The 27,125-nt window shown below is 43.5% G+C and overlaps 2 protein-coding genes across 2 annotated transcripts in view; one reads left to right on the forward strand and one right to left on the reverse strand.

The window, feature by feature from the left end:
- cog5 (component of oligomeric golgi complex 5) overlaps positions 1-27,125 on the reverse strand; it is a 74,128-nt gene that overhangs the window by 17,641 nt on the left and 29,362 nt on the right. The window contains exons 7-11 of the mRNA XM_082510378.1: positions 14,328-14,458; positions 10,277-10,436; positions 9,008-9,120; positions 8,822-8,899; positions 3,991-4,072 (exon numbers count right to left, since the gene is read on the reverse strand). Of these exons, the coding sequence (XP_082366504.1) occupies positions 3,991-4,072; positions 8,822-8,899; positions 9,008-9,120; positions 10,277-10,436; positions 14,328-14,458 (564 nt within the window). The remainder of the gene's footprint in view (positions 1-3,990; positions 4,073-8,821; positions 8,900-9,007; positions 9,121-10,276; positions 10,437-14,327; positions 14,459-27,125) is intronic.
- LOC309692165 (G-protein coupled receptor 22-like) lies at positions 21,576-26,946 on the forward strand. The gene is made up of 3 exons (XM_082510411.1): positions 21,576-21,713; positions 22,039-22,185; positions 25,234-26,946. The coding sequence occupies exons 1-3, from the start codon at positions 21,591-21,593 to the stop codon at positions 26,284-26,286; spliced, it is 1,323 nt and encodes a 440-aa protein (XP_082366537.1). The 5' UTR covers positions 21,576-21,590; the 3' UTR covers positions 26,287-26,946.

A 27,125-nucleotide genomic window follows, 5' to 3' on the forward strand; every position in this document is an offset into this window, starting at 1 on the left:
TGAAACAGCATCTCATGTGTGTGCATCATTACAGGGTTATGTGCTAATGTTCACTCACAGCATGTCACACACCAACACCAGTGCAGTTTGCAATGGCTGCCCAACAAAGGGACACGTACAGGGACCAAATAGCTGAAACAGTGAGTCCAACACTATGTTCTGAGATAACCCGCATCAGGACACTCAGTCACATCCCACAAAACAAATTCTCCAGTAGACTTGTATACTTCTTTAAAAGGGGAAGCCTGCCAATCCAGATTCACTGTCCAGCCAAGATAGCCCCACAGCATCGAGAGTCCAGTGGAACTGAGTGTAAACCCTGTAGGGAGAGGTTTAACTCTCTGTGAAGGTCTTCAAGGGCAAAGGCTCAGAGAATCCACACGGCTCTCTGCAGGACAGGGGAAAGGCTAAAGCCGGTAATGTCTGGTTTTACATGCAGACATTTTTATATAAATAGACCAAAAGATTTATTTCTTATCTCTGTGCAGGCCTAACAGACCCTGCATCGTGTTTTGGGTAACACATTCACGTGACGAGTGAAAGGTCACCACTTCAGGGTTGCACCAGGAAGAGCAAACGGCTCAGTGCTCTGACAAATCACACATGTCGCCGTGGTGACCCTAGGATCCAGCCGAAACCTTTAACTCGAGGTTGCACTGTTGCTCTGTCAGAGTGTCAGGGAACTGTACAGCGCGATCAGCAGTGAGGAAACCGCACACCCAGAGGCAGCGTTTATCACAGCCGGAGACTTTAATAAGGGAAACCTGAAGAAAGTCTCACCAAAACTCCATCAACACATCCTTTTCAACACACGTGGAAACCGGCTACTCGACCACTGTTACACCTCTTTCCGGGATGCATACAAAGCCCTCCCCCGCGCCCCATTCGGCCAATCAGATCACTGCTCCATCCTGCTCCTGCCCGCCTACAGGCAGAAGCTGAAACAGGAAGCTCCAACCCGGAGGGCGGTGCACTGTTGGACGGACCAATCGGAGTCTGTGCTGCGGGACTGTTTTGATCACACGGACTGGGAAATGTTTCACGTGGCCGCCAGAGACATTGATGAATACACAGACTCAGTCTGTGGATTTATCAGGAAATGCGTGGAAGATGTCGTCCCATCCAGAACAGTCAAATCCTTCCCAAATCAAAAACCCTGGATTAACGGAGATGTTCGCGCGGCACGGAACACCGCCTTTGCCTCCGCGAACACATCGGACTACAAACACGCACATTACCAACTCCGGAAGACGATCAAAGCAGCCAAACGTGAGTACAGGGACAGGGTGGAGCAACAGTTTGACAACCCTCGGAGTATGTGGCAGGGACTCAACACGATCACAGACTTTAGAGGGAAAACCAGCACACCGCAGACCACGGCCTCTCTGTGTGAGGATCTAAACGTATTCTACGCTAGATTCGACACAGCGAACACCATGAGACCGGACAGTGTGCGCACCGCGGATGACGTCAGTGCGCACACTGTGTCTGAGGAGGATGTGCGGAAGTGCTTCAGGAAGGTGAACGCACGCAAAGCTACTGGTCCGGACGGGATTCCCAGCCGCGTCCTCAGGTCATGCGCGGCTCAGCTGGCTGGAGTGTTCACGCACATCTTCAACCTTTCCCTCTCTCTGTCTGTAGTCCCAGCCTGCTTCAAAATGGCCACCATCGTCCCTGTACCCAAATCCTCCACCATCTCCTCATTGAACGACTGGCGACCTGTAGCCCTGACCCCCATCGTAAGCAAATGCTTCGAGAAGCTGGTCAGGGACTTCATCTGCTCTGCACTACCCGACTCAACTGGACCCTCTACAGTTCGCATACCGCCACAACAGGTCCACTGATGATGCCATAGCCCTGACACTACACACTGCCCTGTCACACCTGGAGAAGAGAGACACGTATGTGAGGATGCTGTTTGTAGATTACAGCTCAGCATTCAATACCATCGTTCCCTCGAAGCTGGACAGGAAACTGCAGGATCTAGGACTGAGCAGCTCCCTCTGCAGCTGGATCCTTAGCTTCCTGTCTGACAGACGCCAGGTGGTCAGACTGGGCAGCATCACCTCATCCCCCATCACACTGAACACTGGTGCTCCACAGGGGTGTGTACTGAGCTCTCTCCTGTACTCACTCTACACCTACGACTGCACAGCCACTAACAGCTCCAACATCATTGTGAAGTTTGCGGACGACACTACAGTGGTGGGTCTTATCACCAACGGTGATGAGACGGCTTACAGGGAGGAGGTCAGCGCCCTGACCCACTGGTGTCAAGACAACCATCTCACCCTCAACGTCGCAAAGACAAAGGAGTTGATAGTGGACTTCCGGAGGTGCAGAGAAGTACACACCCCCATCACCATCAACGGCGCTGCTCTGGAGAGAGTGAGCAGCTTCCGGTTCCTTGGTGTACATCTGGCTGAGGATCTTACGTGGTCAGTACACACAAACAAAACAGTGAAGAAGGCGCAGCAGCGCCTCTTCTTTCTCAGGAGACTGAAAAGATTCGGCATGAGCCCCCGCATCCTCAGGACCTTCTATCACTGTGCCATTGAGAGCATCCTCACTGGATGCATCACCACCTGGTATGGCAACAGCACCGCCTACAACTGCAAAGCTCTCCAGCGAGTAGTGCGGTGCTCTGAACGGATAATTGGAGGTGAGCTTCCCTCCCTCCAAGACATCTACAGGAAGCGGTGCCTGAGGAAAGCGGGGAGGATCATCAAGGACTCCAGTCACCCCAGCCATAAACTGTTCAGACTGCTTCCATCAGGAAGGAGGTTCTGCAGCATCCGGTCCCGTACCAGCAGACTGAGAGACAGCTTTTTCCATCAGGCCATCAGACTGCTGAACACGTCATAGACACCTCAGCTTCACTACTGGAACTTCAACATTATGCACTCCACACTGTATATAAATGCCACTGTTTTGCACATATTCAACTCTGTATATTTTATATATTTTATTATTATTATTATTATTTTTTTTTTTTACTATTTAATTTGTAAAAATGTGTATACACACACACACACACACACACACACACACACGTAGGATAATATTTAGTATACACATCCAGAAATGCATACACTATTATATATTGTACATATATTTATTAGTTTCAGGTTGGCCATTCTTGTATTTTGCTCGTTTGTGTTGTTGTGTTTGCACATCTCTGTTGCTTGTGGGGCTCGCACACAAGAATTTCACTCGCATGTGCTGTGCCAGTGTGCCTGCACATGTGATGTGACAATAAAAGTGATTTGATTTGATTTGATTTGAGAGTGTCTATTCTGTCAATTTCAAGTGCTTTGCGTGAAATTTCAACTGGGAACGAAAATAGATCTACTAATGGAAAATGACAAAATAAATATTATTACAACAAATGATTTGAATGTAGAAATAATGGTCATCATTTAACTTTGTTACAGACATAAAGAACTTGGAGTATTTCTAAAAGGAAGCACGCTGGTATGGTGTTTGCATGTCCGGCTTCCTCACCGAGCACGAGAATGGATTTATTTAGTATTGTTGTTAGCACTGTGGCTTCACAGCACGAAAGTCCTACGGTTCAGAGCATACTGAGGTGTTTCTGTATGCAGTCTGCATGTTCTCTCTGCATACTCTGGTTTCCTCCCACAGTCCAAAAACATGCATGAACAGACCACAGGTGTGAATATTCGAGTGTCTCTCCGCGTCAGCCCTGTGACAGATGGGTAACCTGTCCAGTGTTCTCCCTATGACATCTGGATTGTATGTAAACACAGAAAACAGGATGTGTCTGCAGGTTTGGGACTGAGCTCACCCGAAGCACAGCGCGCTCTGGGACATGGCGATGCTTCTGTTACATATGCACAACACAGAACATTTACTTTCTTACACAACAGCTCGACAAGTGGAACAAACTCTGTTTGAATCTGTGTGAAAAGAAAAATCATGACAGACGTTGGTGCACAGGAGTGAAAACGGGAGAATAAACAGCCTTACCTTCAGTCGCTTTATGAAACTCTTCACTGAGCGTCGTAGTTATATTGTTCCAGAAGGTGTAGAGGATATCAGGTTGACTATCCTGTTGGTAAAACAAAGGAATACTGATTATCTGACACTCGACCACGTCGCCCTGATTAACCAGCGCCCTACAAAAACCTTTTTTTTCCCACGTTACAGGAGCGCTTGTTTCCCCTCCATCACAGTTTTTCATGTGATAACAGTAAACCCACCGCACGCCCATTCTACTCACAGAGAAAATCTCTGTGTGACACTTTCCCACGTTTGACGGGTTAAACTCACACCTGCATCGACACACAGGAACTACAATCAAAACTCGTATGAAACATGAACTTGCAGACACATACACACATCAACACACATACGGTAACCTGATTGTGGAAAGTGCTTTAATTATTTCATGGAACCGGGCATGTTCCTGTGTATTGTTCTCAGTGCTCTATTAGAGAAGCATGCTGCAGGTCTGTTGGGCATGCCTCTGACCTCCCACTTTCCCCACTGTCTGCACATCTGTCTTTGTTGGTTTCTGTATTTCTAATTAACAAAAGTTACTTTGAAGTTGGAATTTAGAGACAAGTTTCAATTCAGTTTTTTTCAAATTGAATTAAGTTTTATTTATAACAACAGTGACCTCAAAATGCATTATATTGTAAGCTAAAGAGCCCCCACTGCTTTTATGACCAAGAACTTGATGAAAGTGGGGAGGAAAAACTCCCTTCAGCGTAACCAGAGGAGGGAGGGTCAGCTGGGTATGAGGGGAGGCAGACAGGACAAAAGTCACTCTCTGAAAGATCCAGATCCATAATAACTTAATGCGTTCCAGTATTAGCGTCACAATCCGTCACAAAAATAAGGATTTAATCTGCTTCTCAGTAACGTAGAGCCATTCATGGATAGAGCCTGCTCAGTGCGGACATGCTCAGCAATCTTGGCAGTACAGACAAGTTTTACAGTTCATGCTTATTTTGCCAAAGCAACACTTTGTTAACTCTGGGTTGGTGGATACAGTGGGGCAAAAAAGTATTTAGTCAGCCACCGATTGTGCAAGTTCCCCCACTTAAAATGATGACAGAGGTCAGTAATTTGCACCAGAGGTACACTTCAACTGTGAGAGACAGAATGTGAAAAAAAAAATCCATGAATCCACATGGTAGGATTTGTAAAGAATTTATTCGTAAATCAGGGTGGAAAATAAGTATTTGGTCACCTCAAACAAGGAAAATCTCTGGCTCTCACAGACCTGTAACGTCTTCTGTAAGAAGCTTTTCTGTCCCCCACTCGTTACCTGTATGAATGGCACCTGTTTGAACTCATCATCTGTATAAAAGACACCTGTCCACAGCCTCAAACAGTCAGACTCCAAACTCCGCCATGGCCAAGACCAAAGAGCTTTCGAAGGACACCAGGAAAAGTATTGTAGACCTGCACCAGACTGGGAAGAGTGAATCTACAATAGGCAAGCAGCTTGGTGTGAAAAAATCAACTGTGGGAGCAATCATCAGAAAATGGAAGACATACAAGACCACTGATAATCTCCCTCGATCTGGGGCTCCACGCAAGATCTCATCCCGTGGGGTCAAAATGATCATGAGAACGGTGAGCAAAGATCCCAGAACCACACGGGGGGACCTGGTGAATGACCTGCAGAGAGCTGGGACCAAAGTAACAAAGGTCACCATCAGTAACACACTACAACGGCAGGGAATCAAATCCCGCAGTGCCAGACGTGTTCCGCTGCTGAAGCCAGTGCATGTCCAGGCCCGTCTGAAGTTTGCCAGAGAGCACATGGATGATACAGCAGAGGATTGGGAGAATGTCATGTGGTCAGATGAAACCAAAGTAGAACTTTTTGGTATAAACTCAACTCGTCGTGTTTGGAGGAAGAAGAATACCGAGTTGCATCCCAAGAACACCATACCTACTGTGAAGCATGGGGGTGGAAACATCATGCTATGGGGCTGTTTTTCTGCCAAGGGGACAGGACGACTGATCCGTGTTAAGGACAGAATGAATGGGGCCATGTATGGTGAGATTTTGAGCCAAAACCTCCTTCCATCAGTGAGAACTTTGAAGATGAAACGAGGCTGGGTCTTCCAACATGACAATGATCCAAAACACACCGCCCGGGCAACAAAGGAGTGGCTCCGTAAGAAGCATTTGAAAGTCCTGGAGTGGCCTAGCCAGTCTCCAGACCTCAACCCCATAGAAAATCTGTGGCGGGAGTTGAAAGTCCGTGTTGCTCGGCGACAGCCCCAAAACATCACTGCTCTCGAGAAGATCTGCATGGAGGAATGGGCCAAAATACCAGCTACTGTGTGTGCAAACCTGGTAAAGACCTATAGTAAACGTTTGACCTCTGTTATTGCCAACAAAGGTTATGTTACAAAGTATTGAGTTGTATTTTTGTTATTGACCAAATACTTATTTTCCACCCTGATTTACGAATAAATTCTTTACAAATCCTACCATGTGGATTCATGGATTTTTTTTCACATTCTGTCTCTCACAGTTGAAGTGTACCTCTGGTGCAAATTACTGACCTCTGTCATCATTTTAGGTGGGGGAACTTGCACAATCGGTGGCTGACTAAATACTTTTTTGCCCCACTGTATGCTCCAAGTTTCCAAGCTGTAAATCCAATGTATGTGAATGTTATTTAGAAAGCACAGTCCTTGTATGAGTGGGTGTGAATATTGTATGTAAAGCCCTTTTAGTGTTCAGGTAGAGTACAAAGAACCGGTCTGTGTTTTATTTACCGTGAAAATTCAGGCTTGACTGTGAGTGGCTGATTGCTGGTGTCTGTTCATCTCCTGCTTACAGGATCCTGAACTTATCATCTGATTTTTACAGCCAGAGTTTTAACACTGTGGTTTGGAAATGAAAAGACACGGCAAAAGGTTACAGGGCTGGTAAAGAGTACTGGCAAGGACTGGCTCATCTCTGGGAGTGGGTTCATATCTGGCTGTTGCATTCTCTATTGCAGAATCCACTCGTAGTTACAGTAACTTCATATATTACTGACATATGATTATTAATATATTATTATGATTTTAGGTGAATGACACTGACCAAGTGTGGAGAACTAAACAGAGTTTCATCAGCTTAGTTGTTCAGGTCAGCCACATGTTTGTCACACAGAGATTTTCTCTGTAAGTAGAATGGGCGTGTGGTGAGTTTACTATTATCACATGAAAAACTGTGATGGAGGGGAAAACAAGCGCTCCTGTAACGTGGAAGAACAAACAGGTTTTTGCATAATTGTGTGTAACTGTGCATGAAAAAGCCCCAGAAATGTAACAACTACTTCAGAATCAGCGAGGTGTTATTCAGCTACACTCCTGAGTACATGATGCAAAATAACATCTTCCTCATAATAATTTACAGCTGATTCTGTCACATTTACATGTCTGAATTAGTGTTCAGAACTTTGACTGTACCTTCAACATATTTTCATGTAATGCTTTCAGAGCTGCTGACAGCCAGTCCATTCTTACATGTATACTTGTGTCCATAACAGTGAAGCTGATGGTGCTGCTGCACTGCTGAGGAGACTTGCATTTAGACATGTCATTAGGTCCCAAACTCACACCTCCATCTCTGGGTAATTGGTGAGAGCTTTGTTTCCATAGTAACATTCTCCTGCTTTCATTTCTACAACTCGGTTTCTGTGGAGGCAGGCAAACGAACTCGTGCTGCTGGCCGCTGTGTGAGAACGTGTTTGCACCCGTACTGATGTTTGTCACACTTGAATGTTTCAGATGATCAAACAAATGTAAATGTTAGACAAAGATAACACCAATAAACACATAATGCAGCTTCTAAATGAAGGTGATTATTATTAAACCTGCATGGCCCCCCGGTTATAAAATGAATTAACTGTGGTGTGTCACAGTTTGATTTCTTCAGCCACACACAGGCCTGATTACTGCCACACCTGTTCTCAATCAACAGATACCTTAAATAGGACCAGCCTGACCAAAAGTATTTGTACTCTGTTACTTTACACCTCTGGGAAAATGGAGCCATGAATTCTGCCGTCGACCAAAACATCCTGAAGGAAAGTGTCCCAACATCTGATTGTGACCTCAAGCTGAAGCACGCTTGTGTTCTGCAACAATGATCCAAACCACAGCAGTGAGTCGTCCTCTGATTGGCTTAAGAAAAACCAAATGAAGACTGGTCAAATCCTGAGTTGAATCCAACTGAGATGCTGGTGCAGGACCTTAAAAACACGGTTGATGCTCAAAAACCCTCCAATGTGGCTGAATTACAACAATTCTGCAAATATGAGTGGACCCAGATTCCTCCACAGAGCTGTAAAGACTCACTGCCAGTTATTGCAGACGCTGAGGGGGCCCACCAGGGGGCCATCACTTTTACACGTGCAGATTTTTCACCTTAATAATAATCACCTTCATTTAGAAACTGCATTTTGTGTGTTATCTTTGTCTAACATTTACAGTTTGATCTGAAACATTTAAGTGTGACAAACATCAGGACGGGGCCAAACTCTTTCTCTCAACACTGTATAAACAAATCAAATGGGCTTGATCTCAAATTTGAACATTGTCCCGGTTTTTTAAACACCTCTTTGGGACTCGTGCTTCCTTTGCGAGTGGGACACCAGGGGAACAGAATACTGAAAGTAATTATAAAAATATAATTTACTGAGGTCTGCAGCAAGTATTTTATTTCCATTTGGACCAACTGACATGTAAAGTCTCCTGGTTATTCTGCATGTGACTTTTGCTTGAGTATTATTACTGGGTTTCACTAATGAAACACCAGAGTAGCAGTATAGCTCACCCACCTTGATGATCTCATCAATGAAGCACACGTGAGTGACGGGGTCTCTCTTCTTCATCAGGACTTTCTGCAGGTGCTGCACCTGAAACGACACACAACAAAGATGGCCTCGTACTTAATTCATCAGCCACGCTGGCAGCTGTGCTGTTTTATTTAACGCTCGGGCTTCAGTGTGTATATGTATATGTACTTGTCTGGATGCAGCACATATCTGGTCCATCAGTTTCTCCAGGTTGGTCCACAGACCAGCACGGAAAGCAGCTGTGTTGCCTGGTGTTGGTAGCACTGCTCTGCCAGGAGCGCCTAGAGGAACATCAACCACAAATCATTTCCACCAACAAAGCAGCTTCCTAATTAGATTTTCTCCAGGTTTACTCAACATGTGTCGACGATTTCTTACAAATATAGTCTCATAAAGATTGCAGATTTTAACAAATTTAGTGTGAAATACTGCAGTATATACGCTGGGGACTAGTTTCAGTAATGGAATAATACTGACATACAGTTTTTAATAGTCTTGTGGAGTTCAGTGGCACAGAGGACCGAGATAAGTATTTGCTCATTTGCCATCAAACACATGAGCAACATTCTTAAACCACAGAGTTTAGTACAATGTGCCCTTTGCAGTTACAAAAGCTTCGACTCTACCTGCTTTCCATGAGGTTTGGAAGTGTGTCTGTGGTGTTTGTGGGAATTTCTGGCCATCTTAGCAGCACATTGGTGAGGTCAGACTGTAACCCCCCCCCACAAACTTGGCACAGTGCAGTGAGACAAGCATCATTCTCCTGGCAGCTGCCAAACCCAGACTGGTCCATATGGAGAAGCGCAACTCGTCACTCCATAGCTTCGCCACACCACTGCTTCCAACACATTGCTTTGGTGATGTAATGCTTGGATCCAAACAGCTTCTGAAGCTCTGTACACACCGAGTTAATCTGAAGGCCCCATGAAGTTTGGAGGTCTATAGCGACTAACTCTGCAGAAAGTTGGGACCTCTGTGCGCGATGCGCCTCAGCATCCGCTGACCCCGCTCTGTGACTGTACACAGCAGAGGTCCTGTCATTCCCAGTCACTTTGTTGGAATACCGCTAACAGCTGACTATGGAATATTTGGTAGTAAGGAAATATCACAATAGGTGGCATCCCATTACAGTACCAATCTGGAATTCACCAAGTGACCCATTCTTTCACAAATGTTGGCAGAAGCAGTCTGCATCACAAACACCTTCATTTAGAAACTGCATTTTGTGTTTACTTGTGTTATCTTTGTCCAATATTCAAATTGATCTGAAACATTTATGTGCGACAAAGGGGGTAAACACTTGTTCACACCACTGTTTTTCAAACCAACTCATGAAATAGATCCACTTATTAAATGTTCTTCTGTTTGATCATTACAAATTAGAACAATGCACTCAGTGGGCAAACCTTTCTGAAGCACAGTCTTCTTCAGGCTTACCTCTGGGGTTAGCTGGCTGTGTCAGGCCTTTGATGTCAAGAGCACTAGTGATGTTGTCCTGTATGGTGGTCTGGTAACCCCCAACCACATGGCTGATGGTTTCTCTGAGATTACCCAGATTATAGAAGACCTGAAGGGCTGTGCCAACCTGGGTTGGGTTCTGATTATCAAAAGAAAGAGGGGGGGGGGGGGGGGGGGGGGGGGGGTGAAAATGAATGAGGCGTCGATATCAGCATCTGTTTGGTGACCGCTTTAAAAGCGGTCACCAAACAGCTTAATCTCACAGAACGAAGCAGCTGCAGGTCCACTGCTACATTCATTTAGATTTAGCTTAATTCACACAAGAACAAAAAACATTTGATGGAGAGAAAAGTAACATTATTGTTTTTGTCAGTGTCAGTTATCTTCTATAAAAGCCTTTCTGATAGCATTAATAAGGTCGCTAAAAATGTTTTGGCTAACTTGACCTGCATTACACTTCTTAGCTTTGTTAGCGTCTTTGTTAGGCATATCTACTGTAACACTTGATAAATCCCCGCCCTGCAAACAAGCACACTCACACACAGACACGCGTTGTGAGTCTGTGACTCAGTGCTCGAGTGTTGAATGAATCGGTATCCCGTCTAATCTCCAAGCACGTGCCATGCTAATTCCCATTATGGACACAGTAATCAAAGAAAACATCAGAAGCACTTAGATACAACGTAGCAAGTTAATATGACTGCTACATAAAGCGGAAACTGTCCTCGGCCTCTACTGTGTGCATTCATGGATGTCGATCGCCTCTGTAGGGCAGCACTATCTCTTCAGGATTATATGAGTGCCACGTCTCTCTCATGAAATGTGCCAGGGGGTAAACTTGCCACAGTCTTGTCGTCACAACAACGTTGCCAGAAAACAACCAGAAATACTACAGAAGTACTGGCTGCTGTTCATTAAGAAACATCCTAGTCATTTTTTAATTTCTTCAAACATGTTCGTCAGAGATGTTGAGGAGTTGGTAAGTCTGAACAAACCTGGCTAGCTGCTCTCCTGTATTTCCAGTCTTTATGGTAAGCTAAGCTAACCTGTCCTGATAGCAATCAGTGTACTTAACACAGACTGACATTATATATCAACTTACTCCTGAAAGGACAAATTGTGACTTCAGTCATGTTGACTGGGGTGTTGGTCGTTACCCACAAGGGACCATTGTTTGGGGGGGGGGGGGGGGGGGGAGTCGGGCTGTTAGAAGAGCCACAGAGCCAGAACAACAATGGGGTTTTCTTTCTGGCCATGGGACAGTTTCAAGCTCGTTATCCTCTTGAAGCTATTCAAGGTGTTTGCTCAGCCAATCTAGATGAGTGTTGTGGACTTGTAATTATCTTATATTTTATATATTTGTAATTTATATTTTATTGTGATTTTATTTGTACTGCGATTTTACTGGAAAGCACTTTGGTGTACTTCAGTCTTAAAAATGTGCTATATAAATAAATTTTGATTGATTGATTGATTGATTGACTTCTAGAAAGCACTCAGCTACGTCCCTCAGGGATTCCTGTTGGGGGTGTTTCAGAAGGACCAGGTCTCTAAAAACCATTATTATTGGCCAATTGGTCCCTGTAGCAATCAATTCAATTCATTTCACTTCAGTTTTATTTATATAGTGCTAAATTACAACAGTCACCTCAAGGCGTGTTATACTGTAATTTAATGACCCCACAATAATACAGAGAAAACCCCAAGAAACAGACAGCCCCCTATCAGCAAGCACTTGGTGACAGTGGGAAGGAAAAACTTCCTTTTAATAGGAAGAAACCTCCAGAAGAGCCAGACTCAGGGATGGGCGGGCATCTGAGAGTTATACCAGGGAGCCAAGGTTTCTTTCTCAGAGGAGTCACAGTATTCAGAGTCATATGCAGTAAAAGTATTCAGAAGGTAACCGACCTCTTTGAAAGTAGTGCGTCGGCACATGGTACCGAAGAAGATAACAGAGAAGGAATTATGTGTCTTTATTTAGTCACAGTTAGGGACATCTACTGTAATGAAATGTACTCCCAACTGCTGTGTTATCCATTATTATACATTTAAATTAAATATTATTAATGATCAGGGAAAAGAGGGTTTTCAAGGAATACTGTGACATGTTTAGTTTCTATGCTGTATGTCAAACCAAGAACCATCCTGAGAGCTGGGTTAACAATCACAGACAGCATTTCTAGAAGCAGTCAGCAGCTGCAGGGTTTCCCCGTCGGTGACGATTTTATCTTTGTGGTTTTATCAGGCAGTTTTCTCTGGTTTGCAGCCAATGGTGTGAAGTTGCAAAAATGAGAGTTAGCACCTTAGAGTCAGAAAGGGCTGAGTTCCAATTCAGGAATGGGCAGCTGCCCCACAGGAGCAGTGGAGTATCTCTGGGTCCTATGCGCTAGGAAAGGTAGAGTGAAGTCGGACACTGGCAGACAGTCAGTGCAGTGTCGGCAGTGATGCGGATACTGCAGCAGTCAGCGGTGATGAAGAGAGAGCAAGCTAAGCCGATGATTTCTAAGCTAATCTGTGTTCCTATGAAACAGTGAAAGCACCAACGGTGCTACGTTTACATTTAGAAACCTTAACGTTAGAGTCTGACAGGACATCAGACGAACCCTAACAGCGCTCTTCAGTGATGTTCATGAAAACAGAGTTACCCATAATATTAACATTATAGACTTTAGCCACTGTTTGTTTTTTTTAGATAAAGAAGAGCAGTGTGGGTTTTTTTGTTGTTGTGTTTTTTTACGTGGGTCAGTGGAGCTCCCACTCACCAGATGGGCTACAGGGTATCTGCTAGCAAAAATCAGAGGACTGAGGTGAATCTCCCACACAGCCCAGCCAGCACGTCCAAGCTTACATAACATTCACAACAAGCAACTGTGTAAGAAGCTGTCACCGTGTGTCCATACAGTACATACAGTATGTGTGATGTGTGCGTTTTTCATATGTGTACACACACACACACACAGCAGTGGTCAGGATAAAAATACTTCTCCTGTGGGTGGAATACACCAGGGGGACAGAGGTGTGTGTGTGTGTGTGTGTGTGTGTGTGTGTGTGTGTGTTTTTCTATTTCTGGAGGAACGGCTTATTGTCTCGATGCAGACATAGACGTTCACAGGAACCTTACAGTCACAGTCTCCTACTAATCTCCACTCTGTCAGCAGCTGCAGACACTCCTCAGCATCTCTTTGGGTTCACACACCTAAACATGAAATAGCTCTAATGTGATGGTGCTTTGTTTTCTCTATTATTATGTTGCTCTTTGTTGTTTGCTGTCTCCTCTGTTTGTTTTTGTTTGTTTGTTTGTTTGTTTGTTTTTTCTCCATACAGGTGACCCAGGAGTTTTTTGTTTTTTTTTTCTCTCTCTCTTCCCCCCCCTTCTCACCGTCTCTTCTCCCCTTTGGTTTTCTTTCTTTCTCTCCCCCTCTCTCTCTTATTCATTCCCCCTGTCCTATTTATTAAAAAAAAAAAAAAAAAAAAAAATGACAAAGGATGAACTGAAGCTCTGCCATCACGTAATGTCGCATACTGCTGTTTCTGATGTCATTTAAAAAAAAAAAAAAAAAAAAAGAAATAGCTCTAATGTTGTTATTTCTTCATCACCATAAATGAACTCTTCTTTCGTAGATGTTTCATTATCAAATATTGCAAAAAAAATGTATAACCTCTCCCATAACTGCTGTTTTTAAAGGATCACAAACGTACGATGCTATTTTGTGTTTAACATTTTCACTGCTGCTTGGTGAGAAGTATGTCACACTCTAACATGCACGCTACTCACAACAGCAGCATCTAAAAGCCGTCACATGGAAACACGGTACAGCTCTCACTGTGACTGCCAGCGACCTCCAGAAACCATTTGCCAACTGGTTTCAGAATAGCCACAACCAGTTAGTGGTTGCCAGGTGAAGACCGACTGGTCTCTCAGCCTGATAAGTCACTGACATTCTCCCTTAGGAGACTTAAATCTCAGGCAGCACACCGGGTCTCAGACAGCGCAGTACAGGTAGAAAACAAAAGAACGGAAATTTTCTACCTGGATTTCCATTCCTTGCTCCAGCAACCGCTTGGCCTGGTTCTCCACCTCGAGCCTGGCTCTGCTGATCAACAGCAAGTCGTTCTCGATCACCTCGATGCCACTCAGATCCACACCCTGCGACAGATAGTCTGGAGAAAGCACACAGGAGAATATTGAACGTGGATCTGTCAAAAGTTATTAAAGAGCAAAGCCTGAACTTTACCATCAACATGAGTCAGAATCTGCAATTTAAAACAGACACAAAGTATCTGACTGTTGATCCCGCACAGTCCCATACGGAGCACACAAGCATACAAACAATCTTTCCATTTAGAAACGGTCTCTATTTATTTTTTTGAATGCAATGTTGGACTTGCTGGGATAGGCTCCTCCCCCCTGTGACAGATGGATGTTTCCAGTACACGGCTATGTTTTGATAGATCGAGAGGACAGAAAAATAAAAGGACATCAGCTGTTGAATATGAGAAGAGAGGCGGAAAGAGTGACCGGGACTGATAACAACCCATTTCAGAGATGCTATTTGTCTAGAGAGAGAGAGAGAGAGAGAGACAGTGTTTACAGGCAGGTGGCAGGATGAGGCACAGAGGACGAGGGAGTTGGACAGGAGCCACCTTCGAGTCAAACCGATCTGTTTGAAGCCTCAGACCCAGTGCGATGGTTTCCGTGATGAAACAGATGAGCTCCATGTCTCTTTGCCTCCTTCTAGGTTTGTGTTTAACAATGAAACTGGGTCTTTTCTGACTTGTGTCTAAATATGCACAGATAATGCAGGCCATGATGTGCTAGACCCAAAAGGAAAAATTTGACTTTTGTACACACGTGGTGAATTCATTCAGCGTATGAAATAGAGAACAAAGAGATAACAGTAAGAGCTACTCTATCACACCACGCATGGCAGGCCCAACTACACCCAATGAGCCTTCACTGCGGTTACTTCCGCATATTTGAGTGGTTTTACACCAGATGCCGTCCCTGATGCAATCCCATTATGATTCCCATCTCCACCCAGAAAAGAACCTGGGATCTTTGGCTTGTTAGGTGGATGTGTCAACCACTACAGTAGCCACTCTAATGGGACAGTGTTACACTTGCTTAGATGACCTTTGCAGAAAACAAGAGTCATGTGGATCTTCAGTAACGCACAAATGGCCTGGGATCTGTGGGATTTTTTTAAAGCACACAACTATTTGCATTGTTTACACACAGGACCAAGTGATGCATGGAGTAGACCAGTGATACTGAATGGAATAAGACCTAGAGGAACCATAGAGGAGACAACAGGGCTGCAGAGCTGGAGCTGCTGCAGTTCAAAGGGAACATAAGAACACGGTCACCCAGAGGCAGAACAATGAGAGCAGTATTACGCGCTTCATGGAAACGTAGCGTTTCCCAGACCACATTGCAGCAGTACCTGGCTTCTGTTTGGCCACACAGAGCTCCTCTGACTCGTTATCATTCCCAAAAAATTCATTAATACCTCCCTGTCAAAGCTGCCAAATCCTTAAATGACATTAAATATAGTTTGATTTTGCTCTGGACCCACGCGTCAGCCACAGAGACTATTTGGTTAGATGTGCAAGTGTGTCAGGAGAGACCACTGAAATATGCCTCTCGCTTTACAGTGTTTCTCATACACACCAGAAATGGCACTGGGTGAATGTCAAACATCACGCTGTTATGACCAAGTGTCATATACTGGACGCTCGGTAATCACAGCAGCTTGGAAACACACCTCAAACTTCTCAGTTTCAAAGGGGCTTTAATTTCATGAGATGCTTCACCTCCCATCTGAGAAGGTGATGATGAAACGTCTTCAGGAACCTTAAAGAAGTCCAGACCCTTTTCTTTCCAAGCTCCTTAGACCACGATGACCTTCTGACTGAGAACGTACGGTTACAGTGTAACCTCGGTTCTCTTAGTGAGAGACTCTCTCTCCACACCGTTACATATGTAACGGTGTGGAGAGAGAGTCTTGATATGCTAGAGAACCTTTAAATTTCAAGCTGAAATAATCCATTTCTATGCAGATGTTTCAGCTAATTAGCAAAGTTTTTATGAGCCCATACTCATGGTCCTCCTGATAAGCAAACAAACAAGATCGAATAAAAGAAACCTTTATCAGGTCAGCTCACATCTGCACTAAAAGACAAAGGGAAGCATTGAAATAGAAATAAAACTGAGAAATGGATCCATTTGTTACTGTGAAACGTCAAACATACCAAACAAAAACAGGAGACAAAATGACTTTCTTCAAGCTGAACTTAGAAAGATTCTCTGACAAATACTTTGTTGATAAAAGGGGAGATGTGTTGTAACACAAAGCAGACAGCTCTGCAGGAAGTTTTATTTTTAGCTTTCAAGAAGAAGAATGCCTGAAACATCTTTGTAAACACAGCACGTAAAGAAGCACAGAGACTGTGCAGCTGCTGAGCTCAAGGCTATCACAACTAGTCCTTCTGTTTGTCCATTTGCTTAAAGGCACAATGTCAATGATCTCTAATCTTTGGGTATTAGCTCTCCCTCATACATCCTAAGCATTTCAAATAAATACATAATAAAACCAAAGAAATTCATTACCCGTGAAATTAATCTGAATAGGTTTGCACTTAAAGAACCGTATATTTGGCTGGTGGGTGTTCTCATATAAACACACAAGATAAAAAGCTGTTCTTAACAATAATAATAATAATAATAAAAAAGCAACTGGGGGTGTTCATGAGGATGAGCGAGATGGGGAGACAGTTCAAAGATATACCTCTATACTCATCAAAATATTCTTGTTTTCACACAAAACTAGGATGTTTGGATGTTATTTAGTGCTTACCTGCTTCCTCTGCAGTTTCAAAGATGGAGCGAGCTCTGAAGTTGTTCAGGGATGACTGTTGGATTTGTGTGTGAAGTATTTGTGCACCGGCATTATTTGTAAACCAAATGTGTGAAGCTTGGACTCTTGGCAATAAAAATGAGACTCTCCCTCTGAAGCCTAACGTCAGTGTCTGTTAATATGGCATTTGTCACACAAAGTTGGTTGTGTATTCCTGAAAACACACTTTTGCTTTCAATGTGCACGTCTGTTTGAAATAGTGGAGACGACGTGTCACTACATTTATGAGCTCTGCCGTGCTTAGAGCAGCATAAGAGTTTAAACTGAGCAGAAATGTTTGTGTTCGGTCTCCTTCCTGTTTTCTCTCACATTTCATGTAAATTGTCATCAGAGAAAAAGCCTGTATTCAGTTCCTCTTCATAACCCCGGGGTCGGCCATCTCTCTCCTGCTAAACACCTGATGTGGCTGAGAACAGGTGGACTGCAGAGACCATCATCCCTGTTACATTTCTTGAATAAACAGATGAAGAGCAGCAGCCAGATGTAGTGAAAAATCATGTTCACCCTACACAAAACAGACACGGTCCTGATCTGAATTCTGATCCAACGTGTCGGGGTTGGCTTTGTCTGGTGGTGCTGTTGTTGCCATGCCAATGACAAGTAGCTCTAATTAGTGCACTCGCGAGCTACGCCGCAGATACGCACGGTGAGCAATAAGGGCAACACCGCAGCTCCTTGAATGGTAGCCAGATCGGGACAATTAAGCATGCAGCATCGGGCAGGTGCTTTGCAAACACAAACACCGGAGGAGTGGCCAAAGTCCTGACAGGAAAGATGCTGTCGTTGGTATCGTCATGGCCACTGCTTTAATGAGGGCAAACAAACTTATGGGGAGATGGTGCAGAAGAAAAGGGAAACAAACAATGACTCCTGCATGCTGGAAACTTATTACAAGCAGCTCAAAACACATATACAGTACAGGAAGAAACAAAGCATGAGAGCGGGAAAAACATTAGGAGAACGTCTGCTTTGTAAACCCAATTAGTTAAGCGCAAAAGAGCAAAAAGAAAAAAAAGAGCAGGAAAAGATGGTTTGATGGTGGGGGGTGATGGAGGGGGCGGGAGCAGTGGATGAGTGGGATGGGCTACTAGAGGTGGAAACGGAGACAGGCTGACAGAAGAAGCGAAGCAGAGCGCAGAGAGGGGGAGGCAGGGCTGTGGTCTTACGAGTCCCTCGCTCTCTCTCTGGAGTTGCATGCAGACAGATTTCCACCCAGAAAGGATTCAACAGTGTGATCGCTGCACGACGGACTACTGAGCTGAACCTCACATCACCTGAGGCCACTGCACTACCTCACCTGAGGATGAAGGATCACTGAGAGATGATCTCAGCAGGTAAACTAATGCACATCATCATCATCATCATCATATAGTGCTGCTCTGACAGCATGTGAATGTGCTGCACCGTAAAAGGAATTCATTTGTAGATAAACACACACAGCGTGCTGACATGTTGCTGAGCTGTGAGTCACGATTTTCCAGCAGTGATTATTCCGAGCGGAGAATAATTAGACCAAATGAGCGGCTGGCAAGCAGCAACAAACACTTCTTATAAGATAAATGCAGCGACTTTGCTGCCCCCTGAGGAGATGGACACAACAAAATGCTGATACAACACCAAACTCATTTACATGCGTCTTTAGGCTGAGGTCAGTAGGACAAACCTTATCATGTCACAGATAATATGAGCTTAAATAAAAGAGTAATTTTGTGTTCTCAAAGGGGCATTTTTAAGATTACACTACAGCAAATGAAGGTGTTGAACTCTGCTTGGGGACAAACGTGTTGACGAAAAGTCTGAGCTCACAGCACACAGATGTGCTGCAGCTAACACTTATTATTTGTTCAATGTGCAAAAATACTGATGTACCTGAAATTTACCCTGTTTTTAATCAGTGAAGACACCAGATTTATACATTTAGGTATTTTTAATCTTTTAGAATAATCAAAATGGCGCATGCACTGTTGGCTCCAGTAATGTTTTCAGAAATGTATGAATCCTACATTTACATGAGGAATATTGGACCAGGTGTGGCATGATGCCATCATTTCTGGTTTTAGATTAGATTTTTTGTGAGTACAATTTAATTCATTCAAAGTTCAATTACTCAACTGTAGGTCTGTGAAGGTTCTCAGTCATCCAGGTCATCGTAGTCTAAGGAGCTTCTTCAGTTCTAAGGAACTGAAGAAGCTCCTTTGACCACTCAACTGTAGGGAAATTTGGATCTCTATCAGGAATTATCTGATCCGATTAAGACCAGACAGTTTAAGTTCAGATATAGTCATGTGGTGACAAACCGATGTGTGCTCTGTTTTTGACCCATCAGTGTCGTTTCATACACATGAATTAAATTCAGTTTTATGTATACAGTGCCAAACCTCAACAACAGTCGCCTTGGTTGTACTGCAGAGAACCAGCTCGCAGTATTCAGCACTCATTTTGTGAACACCACATGATGAGAACCATCAAAGACAAAAGGCAAGGCATCAAAAACTGATTAAACGCAGACTGTGCACATGAAGAAGACGGCAGAGGGACCAGGCCATGTGTTAGAGGATGATCAACCAGTTGAGTTAAATGATAGAGATGTGATGTGACATCCAGACCAGGAGGAAAACATTTCCTAATAAAAAATATTTCACCTTTTCCTGCCCTAGGGTCATATGGAATTTGACTGAGGAGGAGCACAAATCCTGATGACAGAGGGACATGGCAAAATTCTCTGCTTCAATCAGTTCTTCCAGTCTATGAATGATAAATCAGTGGATGGACTCCGTTAGTCCGACTGGTATATAAGGACTCTCTGTGCATGTGTGACTATCTCGGTGCTGACCTTGGTGCAACACTCCCTGCCCTTGGACCACAGGCCTCTAAAGTTCAGAGCAACAATCAAACAACCTTCCTTCCCCCCATTTTCAACCTTCTCCTTTCAGTGTTGTGCAGAACACGAGAACCTGACAAAGTCTCACAGGTGCGTTAGCCCCTAACGGGACTTTCATAATCTCCAAAGATCAAAAGCTGAATATGTCCTGAAAACCTGGAAGCAGAGCAGAGAGGAGGATTGTTTTGGTGCTGGCATCATTTTCAGGCAGAGATGACACTGGAGGCAACAGTTTAAGCACAACAGACAATGACAGGACAGAGCTTTACATGAAAGACGCCATTGATGTTAGTTCACTGGTGCAAATCACATGCACCCCGAAGAGGGGTGGGTGTGCACTGCACAGACCTTTACCACTGGATAACTGGAACCAGTATCCCTGAACATCAAAAGCTGCAAAAGAGATGGATCAAACAAATGAACTTTACCAAGTCCGGAGACAGTGGAGTGGTCCAACATGCTTCTAATACTGCTAAGCTGGAGAGGACACCGCTAGGAGGAAGTGGTGAGTTTAAACCTCTCGTGTCAGTCTTAGACGATTACAGTTGACTTGTTCCCAACGAGAACACTACAAGTCCTAAAGCTAAAGAACCTGGGTGTACGTGGAACCAATGAAAATGTGTGTTCAAGGCAAAACAAATATATACATAAATGTTTTTATAGATATTTTATATATTAAACAGCTACACTAATGGAAAGCTTACTTTCACTTGGCGTGGCTGTAAACATGGAAAATAACTACAGTAACTGCAAAAAAAATGTTAAAAACACTCGAGTAAAAGGTCACTGGCTGTTCTCTTCACACACCTGGCCAATAACGACATGCTTTTCTTGGTTAAAGCACTGCTCTTTATACAAACATGTGTCCAGTTCCACTTTGGTAAAATCATTTTAAGCCTTCTGGAGTCTTAGAAATGTTCTAATACAAACTAACCTAACCTTAACCATTGGCACATGTATTTGATGTTCAGGGTTTTCTTTCCCGTTTGACTGCAGCTATCCAAAGACCGTCTTTGGTTTTTACCGAACCCTTTTCAAATTTCTACTAAATGAATTCCTGCATTTTGCTGGTGAATGATCCTTTCAGTCTGAAATCTTATCACACACTTACCCCATCCATTTCTGACGTTTTCAAGACAACGAATAATCATCATGAAAAAGACATGCAAGCAGTTCTGAAGATATAATAGTGTCTGTAATTCTGACCGCTTAACACTGATTTCTTTAACTTGGTTTCCACTGTGAAGTATACATTACTTAAATTAGATTTTCAACAAGCACAATTAAATGATCAAAGAGTAGCAATGTCACGCAAGGGGAAAGCTTTGTGCTTGTAGACGATCCATTCTTCACTAAAACCAAGCGCAGTGTCCTTTGCAGGGTTTGCCGGTTTGATGACACTTGAACAAATCTTTCATATAACTAAGCTTTCACACTTCTGAACAGTCTGTGTTTGTGCAAACTACTCTTCAGGCCTCTTCCTCCTATCAAGATAATGCACACGTCCTCAGTGTTGATGTCTGCAGCCACCATGAGCAACACGACTGTGCTTGACACCGCTGACCCATCTGATCTTGACATGAACTCTTCTGAGGAAATATATCCCATCAGCTTCCAGGTATTGCTGCACCCTTATAGACGCATCTTAGATTGAACTTCAAAAGGAGATCAGAGACTCTGTGACCTCCTTTAACTTCTTTAATAAAATGTTTCTAATATAGGTGCTTTTAAGTAATAAAATTATATTATTGTTTTTAAACATCTGATGTCTTCTCACATCGGTTTCTTTTATCAGCAATTTCATTTTATTATTATTACTATTATTAGTAATATTACACAGCTGTAGGATATTTGCTTACAGTCAAATAAAAAATACGTAATTTAACTTCTACAAAATGTTCAATGAAGCGTCCTCATATCCTCCAATGTCTTTCTGTCGACAGGCTTCTCTGACAGGCTTCTTGCTGTTGGAGATCATTCTGGGTCTGAGCTCCAACCTCACTGTGCTGATCCTCTACTGTATGAAGCAGAACCTCATCAGCTCCGTGTCCAACATCATCACCATGAACCTGCATGTGGTTGATGTGTTGGTGAGTAGGGATGTGCGCCAAAAACAGCTTCACAGCTCTGCTTGCATTGATCACACTATGTGCTCACTGTGTCAGGCAACTGGTTTATCAGTAACTCAAGTAATCCAACAACGAGCTCCAATTCAAACCATCATGTGTCAGAAAGGCATAAACAGCCTCATACCAAAGTAATATCAGCACAGCAGATAATGAAAAGCTGAGTGCGAACATGACAGTGAGGAACACAAAAATGTGCATTTTAGCCTCATTCTTATTTATGCACACACTGCCGTTACCTGCTCCAGCGCCCAATGACCTCTGAAGAAGGCCAACGCCATTTCCTCCACTGCAGTCATCGTTTCCACTAACAACACTATCAGAGTCAGCTGCTAAGAGGCATTTCATAGCACTATGGGTTACCACTGAACGATTCTGAGGTTCTCACATCATTGAGAACGATTATGTCACTAACGTTTGTTTTCTAAGAGTGTAGTGTTGTTTAACTGCTCTACAGGGGAAGACCCTGCAGGTGGAGTGGATGTGATGAATCATAGTCAGCCCATTAATAATACTGTATTTTTAAAAATCCTATGTACTAACCTCGCTAAACCCATATTTTTAAATGTCATGCAAAAACACAAACTTGTAGCACATATCTGCATCTCCATTACAAGCATGTGAATAGGTTCAGAGACTGAAAGCAGCAGTACATTTTGTCCAATTAAAGTTGACACTGAACCTTTTGTTGAGCAGGTAGATGAAACCATATGTAAACAGTAGGGGTGCAACGATACACAAAATTCACGGTTCGGTTCGGTTCGATACTTTGGTGTCACGGTTCGATATTTTTTCGATACAAAAAAATGTTCATGCCTTTTTAATTTGTCATTTATTAAAATTATAAATATATATTTTAACTCAAAAGTACAGTTTTTAAATTTAACCCTAACCCTTGTGCGTGTTTTTTTATTTTGACAGCGAATGCGCACCTGCGGACCACTTATGTGCAGCCCTGGTTATTTAGCTCGTCATATCGCAGCCACAGAAATTATTTTGTCCATGAAACCATAAAGCTGCACTTTCTTTTTGCCTTATAGTCTGATTTGTCATAACTTCTCCGTTTTGTGGTAAGCTTTTCTTTGGCTGTCACTTCTTCACCCTGACCTGTCTTATTTGGCTCAGCAGAACTGAAATATAAATCCTGCTGCTTTGACACACGGACTCACATAAGCTCAGCGATTCTCTGCGCGATCAACCTCTCACATGTTTACGCTTGCTGCGGGAGATTTCACTTGTCATGTTTGCATAGTAAGCTAACGATTAATAAGACGATGTCAGAGGAATTGGTGCACAAATTATCATCACTCACAGATCAGTGCTGTCGCTCTCTATACATAGTTTGCACGATTGCAAAGTGAAAGCAAAAAAACAAGCGCAAATTCAAACGCGATTTCAATATGTCACATATTGACAGTGGCTCACCGATGCCAATGACATAATTACCCAGCTACATTTCTGAAAGAATGCAAAAGCATTGACATATATTTTTCCTTCCTACAATAGCCCGACGGGCAGGGCAGAGAGATTTTGGTAGCCCGACTGGAAAAATCGCTAGCCCCAGGACGTCGGGCTAGCAATATTGCGAGCCCTGTATCTGATTGAGGAATCCCTCATCTTTGGAAAAGAGAGTTTATTACAGAGAAATGGCTCTTTCCAAAATAAAAGCTATACTATCCGCTTCTTCTGGGCTATATTCTCAGCAGCATATTAAACATATCAGGTCCCCATAAGGAGAATCATGTGCTAACAGCTGTCTAAATGACTCGGCTAAAGTTAGTAGCATGCTTGTTGTTTTTGTCTTTGCACTAGGATGATGTCGGCGTAAATGTGCAGTCATATTCGTTGTGTTCCCACTAGTGCTTTCAGGTTAATCTCGTTGAAATGACCTTAACGCCACAACACGGCAAATCTCCGTTAACGAGCTACCCCTGATCGCCCCGTGCATGGGGCTAGACGGCCAACACGTTAACGAGCTAACTGCGCTAACACACTAGTTCCCACCCATGTAATTGAGCATTGCGTGGCACATCCAACATACCGTTTTACTTTAGTCCATGACGCGCTTACCTTCAGAGTCATGCGTCACATGAAAACCAAAATAATTCCAAACGCCAGATCTGAATGAGGGTGGGGGAGGTTCAATTTGCCATGTTGCAAGGAGAGCTTAACTTCTGTCTCGCTAGCTTGCACTGCGCTCTTCCTTCTGACGATGCTGTCTGTGTTGAGCGCTCAGTGGATCTGCGCTCGACAGTGCAGCCTAGGCGGAGTAGTCGAACGCAGATTCACTGAGCGCTCAACACAGACAGCATCGTCAGAAGGAAAGTTGATAAAATAAATTACAAATTTTGTATTGTTCGATACATATGCGTACCGAACCGAAAGCACTGTATCAAACGGTTCAATATCGATACGAATATTGCAGGGTCTTTATCAAAAACTCGTCCCCAGTTTGGCTGTGCACAGTTCTGATTGTCATATTTAACTGTATGTTTCTTTTCTTCCTGCCCACTCCTGTTTATCAACAGCAGCAGAGGTATACCAAGGTTAATACAGGCAATTAATACCAAACAACACTGTGGGAAAAAACTTAAACAGTTAACAGAAATGCATATTAAAAATACTGGTAGCTGCCAGTGTTACCCCTCAGCCTCACAGTAGATAGATATGATTTCCTTCTTATCTTATTGCAAGATTTTCAGGAAACCAAACCTCTGACCTTGACCTTAAGGTCGAGGTCACTGAAATTTGAGCTCATCTGAGATGTTTAACAGTTGTGCCTATGGTATGAATTTCACAATCCTACGTGGCTTCTTTCTCAAGCTATCGGATTCAGAAAGTTGGTTGCCCGCTCAACAATAACTCATCAGCCTTTTACAGCCGAGGGATAAAAACTGGACTTGGAGGAAAAAATTAAAGAATAAATTCAATAAGCCTGCCTTTAACCAATACATGAAATAAAATCAAACATGTTGCATTTGGGACATGATCTGTCTCCGTCTCTACTTCCAGATATGCGTGTGCTGCATCCCACTGACAACTATGGTGATTCTGATTCCACTGGAGGTGGACACAGCCATGATGTGCTGCTTCCATGAAGCCTGCGTCTCCTTCACGAGTGTAGCAACCGCCGCTAATGTCCTAGCCATCACCGTGGACCGTTATGACATCTCAGTACGTCCAGCGAACCGTGTGCTTACAATGGGCCGAGCTGTGGTTCTGCTGGGATCCATCTGGGCTTTATCCTTTTTCAGTTTCCTCGTTCCATTCATGGAAGTGGGCTTCTTTATCAGATCCAGTTCATATCTTTTGAACCAGACTACAGTGGTGACTGTACCTCATACAAATGAGTACTACACAGAGGTGGGTCTGTACTATCACTTGCTAGCACAGATTCCTATATTCTTTTTCACAGCTGTTGTAATGCTGGTGACTTACTACAAGATTCTTCAGGCTCTTAACATTCGCATTGGAACACGGTTTCAGAACAACTTGCCTAAAAAGAAGCAAAAGAGCAAAAACACCATCTCTCTTAGCACTGCAACACAAGCAGAGTCAACTGAGGTTTCACAGAGCAGTACAGGTGTCAGGGCAGGTGGAAATGCACCTTTGGGCATGCGAGCATCAGTGTCTGTGATTATTGCACTAAGACGAGCCGTAAAACGTCATCGAGAGAGAAGGGAGAGGCAGAAACGAGTCTTCAGAATGTCTCTTCTCATCATTTCCACGTTCTTATTTTGTTGGACTCCAATAACTGTACTCAACACGATCATCCTCAGTACTGGACCCAGTGATCTGGCTGATCGCCTCCGCCTGGGTTTCTTGGTAATGGCCTATGGAACCACCATCTTTCACCCACTCCTCTACGCCTTCACCCGGCAGAAGTTCCAAAAGGTTTTGAAGAGCAAGATGAAGAAGAGGGTGGTGTCTGTTGTTGAAGCTGACCCTACACCAAACAATGTGGTCATACATAACTCATGGATCGACCCCAGGAGAAACAAGAAGGTCACCTTTGAGGACACAGATGCCAGACAAAAATGTCTATGTTCACAGGACGCAGAGTAATGGGGCTAGCTCAAATGTAAATATGTCAAATATATACAATATATTGCTAAAAGGGAGATGGAGATGGAACAGGGGAGAAAAACTAAAGCTAAAATGGTGTGCTGATTAAACAATGGAATGCTTACACTATATTGCCAAAAATATTCCATATTATCAACAAAGAATTCAATTCTGGATTTAACAGGAAGTCAATGAAGGGAAGCCAATACAGGAGAAATCTGCTCTCTCTTTCTAGTCTGACTCTTGCTGCAGCATTTTGGATCAGCTGAAGGCTTTTCAGGGAGTTTTTAGGACTTCCTGATAATAATGAATTACAGTCGTCCAGCCTGGAAGTAATAAATGCATGAACTAGTTTTTCAGCGTCACTCTGAGACAGGATATTTCTAACTTTAGAGATGTTGCACAAATGGAAGAAAGCAGTCTTACATATTTGTTTAATAGGTGCGTTGAAGGACATGTCCTGGTCAAAAATGACTCCAAGGTTCCTCACAGTGTTACTGGAGGCCAAGGTAATGCCATCCAGAGTAAGAATCTGGTTAGATACCATATTTCTAAGCTTTTCAGGGCCGAGTACAATAACCTCAGTTTGATCTGAAGTAAGAAGCAGAAAGTTAGCGGCCATCCAGGTCTTTATGTCTTTAAGACATTCCTGCAGTTTAACTCATTGGTGTGTGTTATCTGGCTTCATGGACAGATAGAGCTGGGTGTCATCTGCATAGCAGTGTAAATGTATGCTATGTCTTCTAATGATGCTGCCTAAGGGAAGCATGTATAATGTAAACAGAATTGGTCCTAGCACTGAACCCTGTGGAACTCCATAATTAACCTCAGTGTGTGAA

Source organism: Aulonocara stuartgranti (assembly GCF_965226115.1).
Source record: "Aulonocara stuartgranti genome assembly, chromosome: 17".
In the NCBI taxonomy this organism is placed as follows: Eukaryota; Metazoa; Chordata; class Actinopteri; order Cichliformes; family Cichlidae; genus Aulonocara; species Aulonocara stuartgranti.

Coding starts and splice junctions, on each gene's coding strand:
- LOC309692165 (XM_082510411.1), top strand. CDS start 21,591: ATGCACACGTCCTCAGTGTTGATGTCTGCAGCCACCATGAGCAACACG. Junction 21,714..22,038: donor TATATCCCATCAGCTTCCAG/GTATTGCTGCAC, acceptor TTCTGTCGACAG/GCTTCTCTGACAGGCTTCTT. Junction 22,186..25,233: donor TGCATGTGGTTGATGTGTTG/GTGAGTAGGGAT, acceptor CTCTACTTCCAG/ATATGCGTGTGCTGCATCCC.